The sequence below is a fragment of the Hemitrygon akajei genome, chromosome 14 (assembly GCF_048418815.1).
Source record: "Hemitrygon akajei chromosome 14, sHemAka1.3, whole genome shotgun sequence".
In the NCBI taxonomy this organism is placed as follows: Eukaryota; Metazoa; Chordata; class Chondrichthyes; order Myliobatiformes; family Dasyatidae; genus Hemitrygon; species Hemitrygon akajei.
The window spans coordinates 42,592,839-42,609,502 of NC_133137.1; the positions used below are offsets into that span (position 1 = coordinate 42,592,839).

General features: G+C 37.4%; 1 protein-coding gene across 1 annotated transcript in view; it reads left to right on the forward strand.

The window, feature by feature from the left end:
* The window catches only part of lta4h (leukotriene A4 hydrolase), an 83,448-nt gene extending 67,016 nt beyond the window's left edge, over nt 1–16,432 (forward strand). Inside the window, exons 12-19 of the mRNA XM_073065909.1 lie at nt 4,215–4,359; nt 4,450–4,553; nt 7,678–7,748; nt 10,018–10,072; nt 11,320–11,415; nt 12,437–12,519; nt 14,792–14,896; nt 16,128–16,432. Coding sequence (XP_072922010.1) covers nt 4,215–4,359; nt 4,450–4,553; nt 7,678–7,748; nt 10,018–10,072; nt 11,320–11,415; nt 12,437–12,519; nt 14,792–14,896; nt 16,128–16,245 — 777 coding nt within the window. The 3' untranslated portion in view covers nt 16,246–16,432. The remainder of the gene's footprint in view (nt 1–4,214; nt 4,360–4,449; nt 4,554–7,677; nt 7,749–10,017; nt 10,073–11,319; nt 11,416–12,436; nt 12,520–14,791; nt 14,897–16,127) is intronic.
* Nucleotides 16,433–16,664: the final 232 nt, after the last annotated feature.

A 16,664-nucleotide genomic window follows, 5' to 3' on the forward strand; every position in this document is an offset into this window, starting at 1 on the left:
AAGAGAATTTTGGATAGGTACATGGAGCTTAGATAAATAGAGGGCTATGGGGAAGTCTAGTAATATCTTAAGGTAAGGACATGTTCGGCACAACTTTGTGGGCCGAAGAGCCTGTATTGTGCTGTCGGTTTTCTCAATTTCTATGTTTCTAAACGTAAAACACTTCAGGATCTAGTGCTTTCCCTGTGTATATGATGAATAAATTCTCCTCGGGCTTCCAGCTGGGTACAAGTATCAACTTTAACTGACATTTCAAGGACAAACTGACTCAATCTGCAAGTTAACCTTTAAAGAATCATGCCCAAGCACTCCCGAGTCCATTTGCACCTGATTTTTGAATTGTCTCCCCATTTAGAAAATAGTCTATACCTTTATTCCTTCTACCAAAGTGCATGACCATGCACCTTCCTACACTGTGCTCCATCTACCACTTCTTTTCTCATTCTCCCAATCTAAGTTTTCCTGCAGACTTTCTTTTTTCTCAACATTACTTGTCTCTCTCCACCTCATTTCGTCCACAGACTTGACCAAAAAGCCATCAATTCCTTCATCCAAAGCATTGATGTATAACATGAAAAGAAGTGGTCCCAACACTGAGTCTGCTTAATAAAATAATAGTCTTAACAAAGCGTTACAGGAAAGTTAAAACGCAAACATGAGGAAATCTGCAGATGCTGGAAATTCAAACAACACACTCAAAATGCTGTTGGAACACAGCAGGCCAGGCAGCATCTATAAGGAGAAGCACTGTCGACATTTCATCAACAGTGCTTCTCCTTATAGATGCTGCCTGGCCTGCTGTGTTCCACCAACATTTTGTGTGTGTTGTTACAGGAAAGTTACTAGCATGGATAAAAGGTTGACTGGCAGGAGGCAAAGAATGGCAGCTAACCAAAAAAGGCCCCCTTTATTTCCATTCTTTACCTCCTGCCAGTCAAGTTTTTATTCATGCTAGTAACTTTCCTGTAATGCTTTGTTAGGGCTATTATTTTATTAAGCAGACTCATGTGGGTCACCTTATCAAAGGCCTTCTAAAAATCCAAATAAACAACATCCACTGACTATCCTGCCTGTTATTTCCTCAAAGGATTCCAACAACTTTGTCAGGCAAGATTTCCCCTAAGGAAACAATGCTGACTTCGGCCTACTTTGTCATTAGCTTCCAATTATCCCATAACCTTGTCCTTAATAATGGACTCTGACATCTTCTAAACCACTGAAATCAGGTAAACCGGCCTATAATGTTGTGTCTTTTGGCTCCCTTCTTGTTGTGGCATTTGAAACTTTCCAGTCCTCAGGAACTATTTCCAAATAGAGTGATACTTGAAAGATCATTATTAATGCCTCCACAATCTCTTCAGCTACCTCTCTCAAAACCTTGGGATGTAATCCATGTTACTTAATTATTTCAGATTTTTCAGCTTCCCAAGCACCTTTTCCTTAGTAATAGCAATGACACTCATTTCTGCTCCTTGACATCTAGCATTTCTGGCATTCTGCTAGTGTCTTCCACATTGAAAACTGACACAAAATACTTATTAGTTGGTTCGCCATTTCTTTATCTCTCATTACTACCTGTCCAGCATCATTTTCCAGTGGTCCAATATCTACTCTTGTCTCTCTTTTGCTTGTTATATCTCTGAAAAAACTTTTTGTTCCTCTTATTAGCTGTTTACCTTCATATTTCATGTTTTGTTTCCTTTTGACTCTTTAGTTGCCTTTTATTGGTTTTTAAAAGCTTCCCAATCCTATACCTTCCTACTAATATTTGCTGTATCACAGGCCCTCTGCTTTTATGCTGTCTTTCACTTCCCATGTCTGCCATGGTTGCCTCATCCTCCCTTTAGAATACTTCATCTTTGGGATATATCTTTCCTGTACTTTGCAAATTGCTTTCAGAAATTCCAGTTAATGCTGTTCTGTCACCCCTGCTAGTGTCCCTTTCTAATCAATATTGATAGCTCCTCCCATGCCTTTGTGATTCCTTTTACTCCACTGTGATACTGATAGATTAGCTTCTCCTCCTCAAACTGCAGGGTGAATTCTCCCATATTATGATCACTGTCTCCGAAGGGTTCCTTTACCTTAAGCTGTCTAATCAAATCTGGGTCATTACACAACACTCAATCCAGAATTGCTGTTTCCCTGTTGGGCTCAACCACAAGCTACTCTAAAAAGCCATCTCATAGGCATTCTACAAATTCCCTCTCTTGGGATCCAGCACCAGCCTGATTTTTCCAATCTTCCTGCATATTGAAATCCCCATGACTATCACAGTATTGCCTTTTTTTTATGCCTTTTCTGTCTGTCATTGTAATTTATTACCCACATCCTGGCTACTGTTCAGAGGCCTGTGTATAACACCCACAAGTGTCTTTTTACCTTTGCAGTTTCTTAACTCTACCCACAAGGATTCTGCATCTTCTGGTCCTATGTTACCCCTTTCTAGTGATTCAATTTCATTTTTACCAACAGAGCCACCCCACTCCCTCTTCTTACCAGTCTATCCTTTCAATGTTTATGCCTGGATGTTAAGTACGCAATTATGATCTTCTTTCAGGCATCTTAATGATGCCCACAACATCATACCTGCCAATCTCTAACTGGGCTTGTAGATCATCTACCTTATTCAGTATTCTGTGCATATTCAAATATAATACATTCAGTCCTGTATTCACCACCCTTTTCTATTTTGACCCCGTTACACTTCAGCTCATCCCAGTTACTGCAACTTTATCTTATCATCTGCCTGTCCTTCCTCACAGACTCACTACTCACTGCATCTAGTTGTATACCAACTGACCCATCCTCAGCCCTCATTCTGGTTCCCACTCCCTGCCCAAATTAGTTTAAAATCTCCCCAACAGCTCCAGCAAACCTGGCCACAAGGTCCCCGTTGGGTTCAGGTGTAACCCATCCATTTTGTAAAGAAGAGGAATCCCAATGATCTAGAAATCTGAAACCCTGACTCCTACACTAACTCTTCAGGCTCAGCATTCATCTGTCAAAACATCCTATTCTTACCCCCTCTAACGTGTGGCACAGGCAGCGATCCAGAGGTTATTACCGTGGAGGTCCTGATTTTCAGCTTTCTACCTAATGCCCTGTATTCTCTCTTCAGGTCCTCTTCCCTTTTCCTACTTATGTCATTGGTACTGAAATGTACTACAACCTCCAGCTTTTCACTGTCTTCATTTAGAATGCTGTGGACCTGATTCAAGATATTCCTGACCCTGACGATGGGAGGCAACATATCATCCAGGTGTCTCTTTCATCTCCACAGAATATAACACACCATTTGCTGTGTTTCAAAATTTGTGCATATTTAATAATAACTTTGTCTGATAGTTTTTTCTATTTTGTGAGCATCCCTTGGGACCTGTAGCAGTGAATATCCACCTACAGCAATGTATCCTGGGAGGGGCAGCCGCACTTGAAATAGGTGTTTGGATACAATGTTCTCTTATAGGCATGCCACTAAAATGCATGCCTTATAAGGACAGGTTGAGCGAGCAAGGCCTTTCTCTTTGGAGAGAAGGAAGATGAAAAGTGATTTGATAGAAATGTACAGGACGATAAGAAGCATAGATCAAGTGGATAGCCAGAGACTTTTTTCCCAGGGGAGAAATGGCTAGAATAAAGGGGCATCATTTTAAGGCAATTAGAGGAAAGTATAAAAGGGGGGAATGTCATGGGTCTTTTTTTTTACATAGAATGGTAGGTGCATGGAACACCCTGCCAGGTGTGGTTGTAGAGGCAGATTCATTAAAAGCATTTAAGAGACTCTGGCAAATGGATGACAGAAAAATGAAAGACTGTAGGTAGGAAGTGTTAGATTAATCGTAGAATAGGTTAAAAGGTTGACACAGCATCATGGGCCGAAGGGCCTTTCCTCTGCTGCAATATTCTATGTTCTAAAAGTACTGTGATAATTATATCTGTAGTAGTAGAATTTCTGCAGTGGAATTGATTCTGAAGGTTAATACCAGTTATGTGTAAGTAACTTAAAGCCTTAAATTATTTTATTTGTGTAATTCTGCATTTTAACTGAAAAGGGAAAGCCCTATCAGCATAAACTAGATACTTCACTAATGCAATGAAAAAAAATTCCAGTTTAATTTTCTGTATATAGGATCTATTGTAGGTATGTTTAGTCTCATGCTATGGTAAATATCTTCTTAAAAAATGTAATTAAAATATATTTTTTCCATTAGATTAAGACTTTTGGTCCTTCTAATTCTTTGACCAGTCTTGTTCCTGACCTCCGTGACACTGACCCTGATGATGCATTTTCTTCAGTTCCTTATGAGAAGGGATTTGCTTTACTTTATCATTTAGAGGAGTTGCTTGGTGGGCCAGGTATGTATTACCTGTTCAAAGTTCTTCAGTTTCTTAACTGGGGATTTAAAGCTAAATCGCAACAAATTTGTGCAATGTATTTACTTTTAGAAATCTTCATGGGTTTCCTCAAGTTCTATATTCAGACTTTCGCCTACAGTGCCATAACCACAGAAGAGTGGAAGAAGTGCCTGTATTCATATTTTTCTAATAAGGTGAATGCCTTTAAAATAGTATTATGATGATTTTTGATTTCTCATTTTGTCAAAGTAAACCATAATGATCCTTTAAAATAGAAATCTGAGAGTAAGCTATGGATGCAGGTTGCAAGTTTTGTTTTTAACTTTCCTGTTAACATTATTGAAATTTTTACACTGGAATCTCTCCATATCTCTACCATATGTCTGTAGAATAGCCTTGGAAATAGGCCAGTTGTCCATTTGCTCTGTAACATTGATTTAAAATACCAAGTTCACTTCGGTTCTTTAACATCTGCATTAATGTAACATAGTTGGGTACTGATTACTTTATTCCCTCAAGACTACCTAACCTTTGTCCTTGGAGCCCTTTCCGCTAAAATAACCTAAAATAAAATTAAAATTTCCACTAAAATAAAAGTTCTGGAAATTAACAGTTTTGTTGTTTTGTTATTCTAACATGCTGATTTTCTAAGAAAATGGAGTTGAAATAAAAGTTGACTCTTTTACCTGGTGATTCAGATGTGTCCTCCCTGTTTACCAGTCACTGTGCATATTGAACGGTAGGTGGAGTGAACATACTCTTTTGGAGCATCCTTGCTTGAATTTACATTAAAAAAGTATATTGTTAGGAAGACAAAATCCATGCTGCTTTGGTACATTTATGCTTCCTTCAAAAGTTCTTTCCAGAAGTGTTTTCCTTGACTGTGTATTTAAAAAAAAAAGTGAGCCAGTTACACTTAAGGCAATTTGATTAATAATAACAGTGAAATATTGAATGCCATGTTAGGGAAATATGACCCAAGAGTAATTTTAATTTCTCCCCCTTCCCCCAATTGAAAAGGAAAATGGTTGGTGTAGATTGTAGATTAAAATGTTAGGATACAGATAGAGTTGTGTAGTTAAGTAACTATTGTACTTGAGGGAGCCATACGTATAACATTTTATTAAATTATTAAATTCTACCCTAGTTAATTTGTTTATGCTTTAGTTTTTGCTGACATGTAAGTAGAAAGATTGGCCAGTGAGTTCCTTGTAATAGTGACCAACACAGAGGTTTTAGTAGAATTGGATAAAATGTGAGCTTAAATGTTAAGAGCCCAATACAATTGCAGTGTTGATTTAATGTTTATTAATTACTGTAAATTCCAGTGTATAAGCCGACCCTGAGTATATGCAGACCCCCCCCCCCCATTTTCAAGGTTAAAAATGTGACTTTTTCATGTTACCTTTGTATAAGCCGACCCCTTTTGTAGAGGTTTTTGATTTAACCAGAAAAGATCACAAGATCTCACATGCCGGTACTCAGCTTTGCCAGATCCAGTACCTGGAAATTTTGGATTAGGTTCCCAATGGTAAAGAATCCTCTGAAATCTAACCCCTGTGAAACCATTTAGTGCCCATCGTAATCTCATTAAAACATAACACAGGGTGGCGGGATCAGTATGTGTACTCAGTATTGAGTTTACGACCACCATGTACAAAAGAATAAAACAATGCGATATGCTGCTGGCTTCAAGCTGAAGGTTGTTGATTTTGCTAAAGGAGCGAATAATTCTGTAGCTGCTAAGAAGTTTAGTGTAAATGAGAAACAAGTGAGAGAGTGGAGAAAGGCAGAGGACACGCTGAGAGAAATGCCAAAGACGAAATGTGCAAACCGCGGGAAAACGTGCCAGTGGCCAGAACTGGAAGAAAATGTTTTAGAGTGGGTGAATCACCAGCGATTGTCTGGATACATTGTTACCAGAGAAATGATTCGAGTTCAAGTGTTGAAATGGGCCGAAAAACACTGAGATCAGCGAAAATTTCAAAGCTACGTGAAGTTGGTGCACCCGATTTATGAATAGATGTGATCTTGTGTTGAGACAAAAAACAAAGATTGCTCAGAAGTTGCCAAGCAGCCTTGAGAATAAGACTATGGCCTTCCAATCGTTTGTAATCAAGCATCGAAGGGCACATTCTTACCGCTCTCACTGATTGGTAACATGGACGAGACACCGACATTCTTTGATTTTGCTGGCAACCACATTGTCAATCAGAAGGGGGAGAAAACAGTCCTTGTCAGAACAACTGGACATGAGTAGCAACTTTTTACTGTTGTGCTAACATGTATGGTCGATGGGACCAAACTACCACCAATGGTGATTTTTAAGAGGAAAACATTCCCAAAGAAAAATTTCCACAGGGTGGTGTTGTTTACATTCAAGAACACGGTTGAATGGATGAAGCGGGTTGCTTGAAGTGGGTTGAAGAGGTGTGGTATCGACGTCCCGTAGGTTTCAAGAAGGAAAAGTCGCTACTTGTCTGGGACATGTTCAAAGCGCACTTGTCAGGTGAGACAAAAGCAGCATTGAAAGCTGAAAATACGGACATTGAAGTCATCCCCGGTGGTTTGACGTCTGTGCTCCAGCCACTAGATGTGAGTTTAAACAAACAATTCAAAGAATTCATGTGTCAACAGTGGAACGAATGGATGATGTCTGGAAATCAGACATTCACTCCAGTGGGAAATATGAGGGTCACATCTCTAGCTACAGTTTGCAAGTGGGTAGTGCAATCATGGGAGCAAATGAAGGCTGAGTACATTGTGAAGACCTTCAAGAAGTGCAGCATCAGCAGTGCTTTGGATGGCACTGAAGATCATTTGCTTTGGGAAGAAGACGATGGAGATTTGGCAGCCAGTAAAGCTGCAAATCACGATGTCGAAGCAGAAATTGACAATCCTTACGATGATATGGTGACTGCCGAAGAATGGGATGCGATTTTCGGAGAGTCGGTTAATGAAGAGTGTGAGAGTTTCAAGCTCTGAACGTTTGACGACAACAGTGTGTACAAGTAAATTGAGAAACAATGTGTTTTGTAGATCTTTTTTTTTGTGTAGATCTCATAAGCGTTTATATTTTCTCTTGTATTTGACTCAAAAACAGCCAATAAATACGACTTGTCTTCCGTGTATTCGTTTTTCCAAAGTTGGCACCCTCTATATAAGCCGACCCCCTAATTTTAGGACCAAAATTTAGGGCCATATTCTCGGCTTATATACTGGAATTTACGGTACTTTAATGCTTAGTTTTTTCTGCATGAAGAGTCAAGATTTCAAAGTAGCAATCAGTACCTCACTAATACTTTCACTCTCTACTAGACTGACATTTTGAATCAAGTTGACTGGAATGCTTGGTTCCATTCTCCTGGGATACCACCATTTACACCACGGTGAGTTGTCATCTTTTGTTCTAATTAAACCAAAACATATAGGTTAACACTTACTGACGATCAGTGGAATTTCAGTCAGTTTGCATGTTCACCCAGTAATTCAATGCCATGTTATCAGGAAAGACTAAAATAAAATAAAATTCATAAACAACAAAAAATCCCAAAATTTGACTGTTTTAAAATGTACCACATAGGATTTAGTTCAAGGGAAGTTATTTTCGAATGCAAGTAAACTGGATCTTAGACCTTAAGTATATAGAAGAAAGCCTTGCTTAAAATGGTGTAGATTGAATTGAGAGGTTTTGGTTCAGTTTACTTTGATTTATTCACTAACAGAAAGCAAGCTATGCATTATTTTAAAATACTATCTAAATTAACAGTTGCTATAGAGTAGTAACTAGTAATAATTTGAGTGGACTTGTATGTTAAAAATTATAGCTCATTTTTACCTTTTAAGATTTTATTACATTATACAATTTTTGTAATGCTTGAATATTGTGACCAATAATTTGTATGTCCTGGTGCCTACACATTTCTTGTTTTGGATTTTAACTTTTCAATCTAGTTCTTTAAACTTGCAGATTTGTATATACTAGATTAAATAATCTGTTAGAAAAGGTGTAAAACTGTGTCTGATGTGAATTTTTAAATCAAATGTGCAGTTGATTTGGAAGAGATTCTGAAAGGCTTTAGAATTACATGCCCATTCACATTAGAAGCAAGAGCAAGGTCAAAGTAAAATATATTATCAGAAGTGCACATGTCACCATATTACTACCTTGAGAATCATTTTATTGGAGACATTTACAAAAAACTAAAATAGAAAGTTTACAAAACATACTATATATGGAGACTGACAAATAGTCTATGTGCAAAAGAAGAAAAGCTACAAATAACAAAAAAAGGAGATCAGAACCTAAGAACTCTTGCCCGATGGTAGTAGGGAGAAAATACAGTAGCATGGCCTGGATGGTGAGGGTCCTTGATGATGGTTGCTGCTTTCTTATAGTGGCACTCCATGTAAATGTGCTCAGTGGTGGGGAAGACTTTGCCTGTGATGGACTGGGCTGTATTCACCACTTTCTGTAGACTTTTTTGTTCCTGGGCATTGGTGTTCCCATACCAGGCCATGATACTCACCACTGTGCGTCTATCAAAGTATTGAGTGACATGCTGAATCTGCACAAACTTCTGTAAAATGGCACTTGTGTGCTAGTCCCAAAACAGATCCCAAGGCCAAGGAATTTAAAGTTACTCATTGATTTTGCTGGTGTTGAGTGAGAGATTATTGTGGCACCATTCAACCAAATTTTGAATCTCCCTTCTATATGCTGATTTGTCACTACCTTTGATCCAGCCAGCAGCAGTTTTGTTGTCAGAAAACCCAAATATGGTATTGGTGCTGTAGTTAGTCACACAATCATAGGTATAAAATGAGTAAAGCAGGGGTCTAAGCACCGAGCCTTATGGTGCCCTTGTGTTAATGGTGATTGTGAAGATATTGCCATTCTGAACTGTCTGTGGCCTGCAAGTGTGGAAATCAGGGTCCAGTTGCACAGGGAGGTATTGGGATCCTGGCCTTGGGGCTCAATGAAGAGTTTGAGGGGATGATGGCATTGAATGTTGAGCTGTAGTCAATAAAGAACATCTTTATGTATGCATCTTAACTGTCCAGGTGTTCCAAAGCTGAGTGATGGGCCAATGAAATGGCATCTGCTGTTGACCAGAATTTAATTATCTAATTTCATTTAGAAATATTTAAAATATTTCTTTAGGTTGCATGTTGGAAAGATAATTGAACTTCATTAAAGCCCAGAAAACCGGTTATTTCAATATTGAGACTTTGTATAAAAATAATACAGTAAAATATCTCTAGATGCTTCACAGGGGTATTTGCAAATGTATATCAGGGCTGAGATGAGTTTCCAGACTTTGATAAGAACAGTTTAAGAGGGAATTCCAGTGTTTGGATTATAGTTGAAAACATGACTGTCAAAGGTAGTGTAGTAAAAATCAGGGCTATTGAACGTACTTGGTTCAACATTTGAAATTCAGGATTTTGATCAGAGATATTCTGTTGTATTACCATTGAAAATCAAGTACAGTATTGATAGAGGGTCTGTATTTGATTGGGAACAATGATCTTTCAATTTCCCATTTAATGAAAAGGTCCCAGTGTACATTGTTAGTTTCTTTGTGAAACATTTAATCATCCAACTTGTTAAATATATGTTCAGTCAAAGTGAATATAGTGGCATTTGTTTTGCAGTTACGACACTTCTTTGGCTGATGCTTGCATATGTCTTTGTAAACGGTGGATCGCAGTGAGTAAAATTGATCTGTCCTGTAAAAAGAAACCATAAATTCTAAAAATATGAAGCTGTCATCCCCCAAATTATAAACTGAAATGTATGGTTAATGATTAAGGAAACACCTAGACTGTCTGAAATGGAAAAAAAACTGCAGATACTGGAAAACCTGAAAATAATGCAGAATGCCAGAGACACTTCATTGACATGGAGAAGTACAGCATGGAAAGGAGTCCTTTGGCCATGTCTGTTTACTTCAATCCAATATATACCCTGCTATTTTCATTCTTCCACCATGCTCATCACCTTCCCTCAGATTCTACACTCTAGGGGCAATTTACAGTGGCCAGTTAACTTGCCAACCCATATGACTGTGGGACATGGGAGGAAACCGGAACCTATGTGGTCATAGGGAGAAGATGAAAACTTCACATGAGCATCTTGTAATTTGGATTGAGCTCGTGTCTCCTGTGTTGAGAGGCATTAGTTCTATGGGCTTTGCTGTGGTGTCTTTGTTCTGATAATGTTGACTCTTTCCATAGTTGCTACTCATTGTTTTCTGCACTTTTTGCTTTAATAACTTAAGCCATCAGTGCTTCAGATCTGTATATTTCCATACCTTCTGGACTTCAAATCTGATTGTGCACCTTGTTAAAACTGCCACAATGGAGTAGTGTTGTCTGTGCAGTTTTGATCATCTGATCATATTAGACAATTCCCAGCAATTGTACTTTTATTTGATTGAGAACCTAAAATATAAACTTGAACAAATTAAAAACCTAACTTTGAGTCCAATCCTCACTAAGAAGTTAGCTTTCTTAAAAGAAGATCCTATAGTTTTAAATACGTTGAAGATGGTGACTGATCAAGTCCTTATTTACTTGGGCAGGTAATCCATAAGAATCCAAAAATAATTTTTTTCTCAAGCAATGCATTGAAATGATTCATTCAGATGCCGTCAACTCCAAATGATGAAGTGTGATGTAGCTCAACCGGAATTTGGTGCCAATTTGTTGTATCAGAACTTTAAATTGATGTTTATTTTGGTACTTTCAATGATGTTCATAGTGTTTGGATTTATCATTACTTTTGCTATTATACTTGCTAAACTAAATCTATTATCTTTTAGCTTGGTATTTTAAAGATAGTTTTCTGAATCTGTTTTTTATTTTTTGTAAGATAATCTTTTTTATGGTAGTACCTGTACATTTATAAGTGAATGTGGAGATTATTTTGACAAAAATAAGTTAAATAAATTGCAGGCATCTGATTCTGAGCTGGGGTGCTTTAGTGAAGTGGATCTGAAGCATATGTCATCACACCAAAAAATAGAGTTTCTTTCTCTTTTACTACAGAAGGTAAGAAAATAATCTAAGACTAATGTGCATTCATCCAGGATGATGGAAACATTGCTTCTTGAGTTGACCTATTGCAGTAGAAATAGCAATTTTTTTTATTATGCAGAAGCAACCATTTGTCCAAACAATTCCATTATTCCCATTTTCCCACTTATTTCTTACAACCTTGTTCTCTTATTTTATTAATAACTCCTCTTCCAATTTCCTATCACAGCCCACAAATACCATGGCAAAAAAATAGTAGCTAATTCACTTAGTAAGCAGCTATCTTTGGGATGTGGGATCACCCAGTGGAATCCCCCATGGTTGTGCAAACTCCACAAAAAGAGCTGCAGGGGTCAGACAGAAATCTGGATCATTGGAGCTGTAGGACATCTACACAACCTGTTGCACCACTGAGTCATGCAAAGGTGCTCATAAATTTCCAGATTCTGTAATCTTGAAAATTATTTTAAAATAGATGTGATTAAAGCTAAATCCACACACTACTTACAATATGCAGGTGTCTTTAATGTTGTGAGACATGCTCAGATATTTTACATGGGATCCCTAAAACATTTCACTTTCAGCCTCCTGAGATACTAAGTTTGAACAATTTACTCAAAAGGACAGATCTAAAGGTGGAAAGAAGTGTAATGTTTTAATAGTGTTTTCCCCTTTGACTCCTGCAGAGGAATAAGCAATTAATGTTGAAATTTATGCTTTTCTGAACTTCACTTTTATGAATATATCCTTTGTACAGCAATTTTAAATTCACCACAGCTTTAAGGTTTAGATATTAAATGGAGTAATTAATTGCACCCAAAATGAAGATTAACATCTTGTACCTTCCAGTAAAACTGTAGACTGTTTAATACTATAAAATTAATTGTAGAATGTTACAAAATAAATCAGAAATTATGTAAAATGCTTTTAAAGTGGCAGTTCATAATGAAGTGGAATGGCATTTAAAGTGTGTGAGAATGTTCAGTTAATGTTAATATAAATTCTTTCCAGTAAATATTTTTCTGTTTGGATTTAGCCTCCATTGCGACTCAACAGTGTGAAAAGAATGCAAGAAGTTTACAAATTTGATGACGTCAAAAATGCAGAGATAAAGTTCAGGTAAAATTCACTGAACATCTTCAGAATTACATTTAATATCACCAGCATAAGTCGTGAAACTTGTTAACTTTATGGCAGCAGTACAATAAAATAGATGATAAATGTCTACCGAGGAAAAAAACTGAGTTACATTAAGTTTATATGTCTATTAAATAGTTAAATTAAAATAAGTGCAAAATAACAGAAATAATAATTAAAAAAAGTAGTGAGGTCGTGTTCATGGGTTCAATGTCCATTTAGAAATTGAGTGGCCAAGGTGAAGAAGCTGTTCCTGAATCATTGAGTGTGTGCCTTCAGGCATCGGCATCTCCTTCCCTTCGGTAACAGTGAAAAGAGGTTATGTACCAGGTGTTGGGCATCCTGAATGATGGATGCCACCTTCCTTGAAGATGTCTTGGATACTGAGGAGGCCGGTATTCAAGTTAGAGCTGACTAATTTTACAAGCTTCTGCAACTGTTTTTTGTATCTTGCGCAGTAGCCCCCTCCCCCCCATTCCAGACAGTGCAGCCAGTCAGACTGCTCTCCATGGTACATTAGAAGTTTCTGAGTGTTTTAATTGACAAACCAAATCTCAAATTCCTAATGAAATGTCGCTGCTATCTTGCCTTCTTTATAGCTGCATCAGTATGTTGCATTCAGGTTAGGTCCTCAGGGATATTGACACCCAAGAGCTTGAAATTGCTCACTCTCTCCTCTTCTGATCCCACTGAGGATTGGTTTGTGTTCCCTCGTCTTACCCTTCCTGAAGTCCACAATCAGCTCTTTGGTCTTGCTGACATTGAGTACAAGGTTGTTGCTGCGACACCACTCAACTAACTGGTATATCTCAGTCCTGTATGCCCTTTTGTCACTATTTGAGATTCTGCCAACAGTGGCTGTATCATCAGCATATTTGTAGATGCTGTTTGAGCTCTGCCTTGCCGCACAGTCATGGATGTAGAGAGAGTAGAGCAGTGGGCAAAGCACACATCCCTGTGGAGTGCCAGTGTTAATTGTCAGAAAGGTAGAGATGTTATTTCCAATCTCTACAGATTGCGGTCTTCCAGTTAGGAAGCTGAGGATTCTGTTGCAGAAGGAGATACAGAGGCTTAGGTTCTGTAGCTTTTTGATCAGGACTGTAGGAGTGTAGTGTTAAATGCTTAGCTATAGTCAATAATCAGCATCCTGACATATTTGCATTGTCAAGGTGATCCAATCTTGAATGATTTTGGGATGAAAGTGGGAAATCAACTGGTTTCCACTACATTATTCTGTTAGATTCATGTTTGGGGAAAAACAACTTTTTCCAGTATTTGTGTGCCCAAACAGCTGTCCACCTTGATTTCACAGCACCACATGATTGATCAATTGAATAAAGCACCCATTAATGAGAACTACACCAGGACAGACATTCTTGCTGGAGACAGTTCTTTCAGATGAAAGGGCAAGATGAGAACACTCTAAGTGTTTAATTTAAGCAGATTCTGGCAATGAGTTCAGCAAAAAATGTTTTACATTAACAGGATTTGGGTCCAACTGTTAAGGCTGATAATGAATATCCAACCCTATTTGCCCTTAAAGATGCCATGAATTGCTACCTGTGACACCACTGTCTTTGTTCTGCAGGTAATTGTAGTGCTGGGAAGGGACCTCTAGGAATTGAACAGTGGATATGAAGTAATAGTAATATATTCCTAAGTTAATGTACATTTTGAAGGGGAACTTGCAAGTGATTGTTGAACAAAGGCAGCAGGCACTAAATGGTCAAGGTTGAAGTTTTGGGACATGTGCTGAAGCTTTGAGTTGCTACACTGCATCTTACAGTTTTAAGTGTCTTGTCACCTGGGTAGTTCTGGTGAAGTTACATGCATTCAAGAAAGAGGTATTATCCAGTTACATTCCTGATTTCTGTTTCATCAAAGATGAAAAGGCTTTAGAAAGTCACTTGCTACTGAATCCTTGTCATCGGACCTCATGTTGCCACAGTATTTGTACAATAACTTAAACAGAGGAAAATGGCCTAGATTAAAAGTGTAAATATTGTTGAATCTGCATTGTTTTGTAATTTATATTACACAAAATAAGGTCTGAATTGAACTAAATGGATTCATCAAGATTAGACCCTTGAATTTACACCACAAGAGCAGACTATCTGATCTGAGCTGAACTGTCTAAATCTTATACTTGCCATCTCCCCATATACAGCATCATGTCATTTTACTGTTTAAACTGGATGGTATTTTTAGTAATTACTTGAATTTTTTTTGTAAACATTCTTTTTTTCAATGTAAGGTGGTTGCGATTATGCCTCCAGAGTCAGTGGGAGAAGGCCATTCCTCTTGCTTTGGAAATGGTTACCGTGCAAGGCAGAATGAAGTTCACTCGTCCTCTTTACAGGTGCTTTTAATTTGACAATTAGTTGCTGTGTAAATTTTTAATATATGTTTAATTAGTGGGTATATACATCTTTGATTATATTACTGCATTTAAATTTGTGATACAATAGTAGTGAAGGTTCTTTTTCCGGCTGGGAGAAGTTCCTCAAGGATCACTGATTTTAATGTTTTATTGTGTATGGAGCATAATTTCTGAATATCCAGATGAGTCTGGCAAAATCTGCAGGCCTAGTAAATTGTCAGGATAGTCAAAGACTTTGCAGAGGTATTGTCAGCATGATGTCAATAGTTGGATGGTTGGTCTATGAAATTTAATGCCAAGATATGTCATAATTCTGATAAAATGAGAGAGGCACATCTTGAGGGCACATTTCTAAAAGGGGTATAAAAATGGAAAGGAATATGGACTTGCATGGTTAAAAATGCCATGGCTATTGGAGAAAATTAAAAAACGTGCACTCTTGGACGTCATAAACAGAGGTGTAAGAGCAAGGAAGTAATGCATCTTTCTAAAACTAAGTTATCTTGTCTTTGCCACCATGCTTTAGTGGTCTTCAAGGGAACAGTTGAGATTTACTAAAATGATTATGAAAGTAGAGGTCTGGGTTACATAGAAGCATGAAAGTGGGATGATGCTCCTTGAAATCCAAAAAGGGAGAAGAGCCAGAATAGTCCACGTGAACTGCTTGGGGACTAGCTGTTCATGTATTGTTGGGTGCAGGTTGTAAGGGGGGAGATATAAGAATGAGGCTTGAGGATTTAAATGTTTAAAAAACATAATTATGCAGCAAATGAAAATAGTTAAATTGACAAAGTTGGTCATTTAGCAATATTTTTGTGTGGGACTGAAAATTATTTAGTTTTATTTTCTACAATTTAATGATGTGTTATATCAAAGTAAACACTGGGTATGAAATGCAAGTGTCTTCCTTTTATTTAACTAATAAATTTGAATATGTGGTGTGCACCTCTTATTTTTGATGCTGAATTGACAGCAATGGCCACAATGTTTTTTATCACAATACAATTATTAGTGGTCAGGAAACCTTCAATTGTAAAACCTAGATTGAATTTTGTCAGGGGGTGGACCTCTCCTTCAATATAATGAGTGTTGTATTTGTTAGTGTTTGTATAAAAACTAGGATGAAACTAAATGCTAAGACTAAAGTGCCCTACTTTTTCTGTTTACATGTTTAAGTAATATTATCTTTGTTATTAAATGAATATTACAGGGATTTGTACAATTTTGAGAAGGCCCGTCAGCAAGCAATTGATACCTTTCTGAAAAACAAACCCAGCATGCATCCGATCACCGCTAATCTTGTGGCCAAGGATCTCCACCTTGTCTGATAATTGACTGTTGGTGCATTTGTACCTTTTTGGATTAAAATGATTATAAATCATCTCAGTTACTTTGATGCTAATCCAAAAATTATGATCAGATTATTAATTCCAAACAGATTTCAGCTGGTTTAAAGTGGAATGAATTGTTCTGTCTTGAATTGTTTGTGGAATAAATAAATTTGAAATAAAATTATTTTCATTTCTGCTTGTCTTTTAATTATAGCTTATCTGTATGGAATTGGTTACCTTTTGCTTCCATCTTTGCAGCTATAGTGGCCATTTTGGTTCACCTGATATTAGTACTGGGAATCCCATTGGACATTGGGGATGAGCATTAAATACCAGCTTAACCATGTCACCCATGGTATATTAATTCAGAAGAATAGGTTTGAATTTAAACATGCTAATAATGGAAGGAAGTTAAC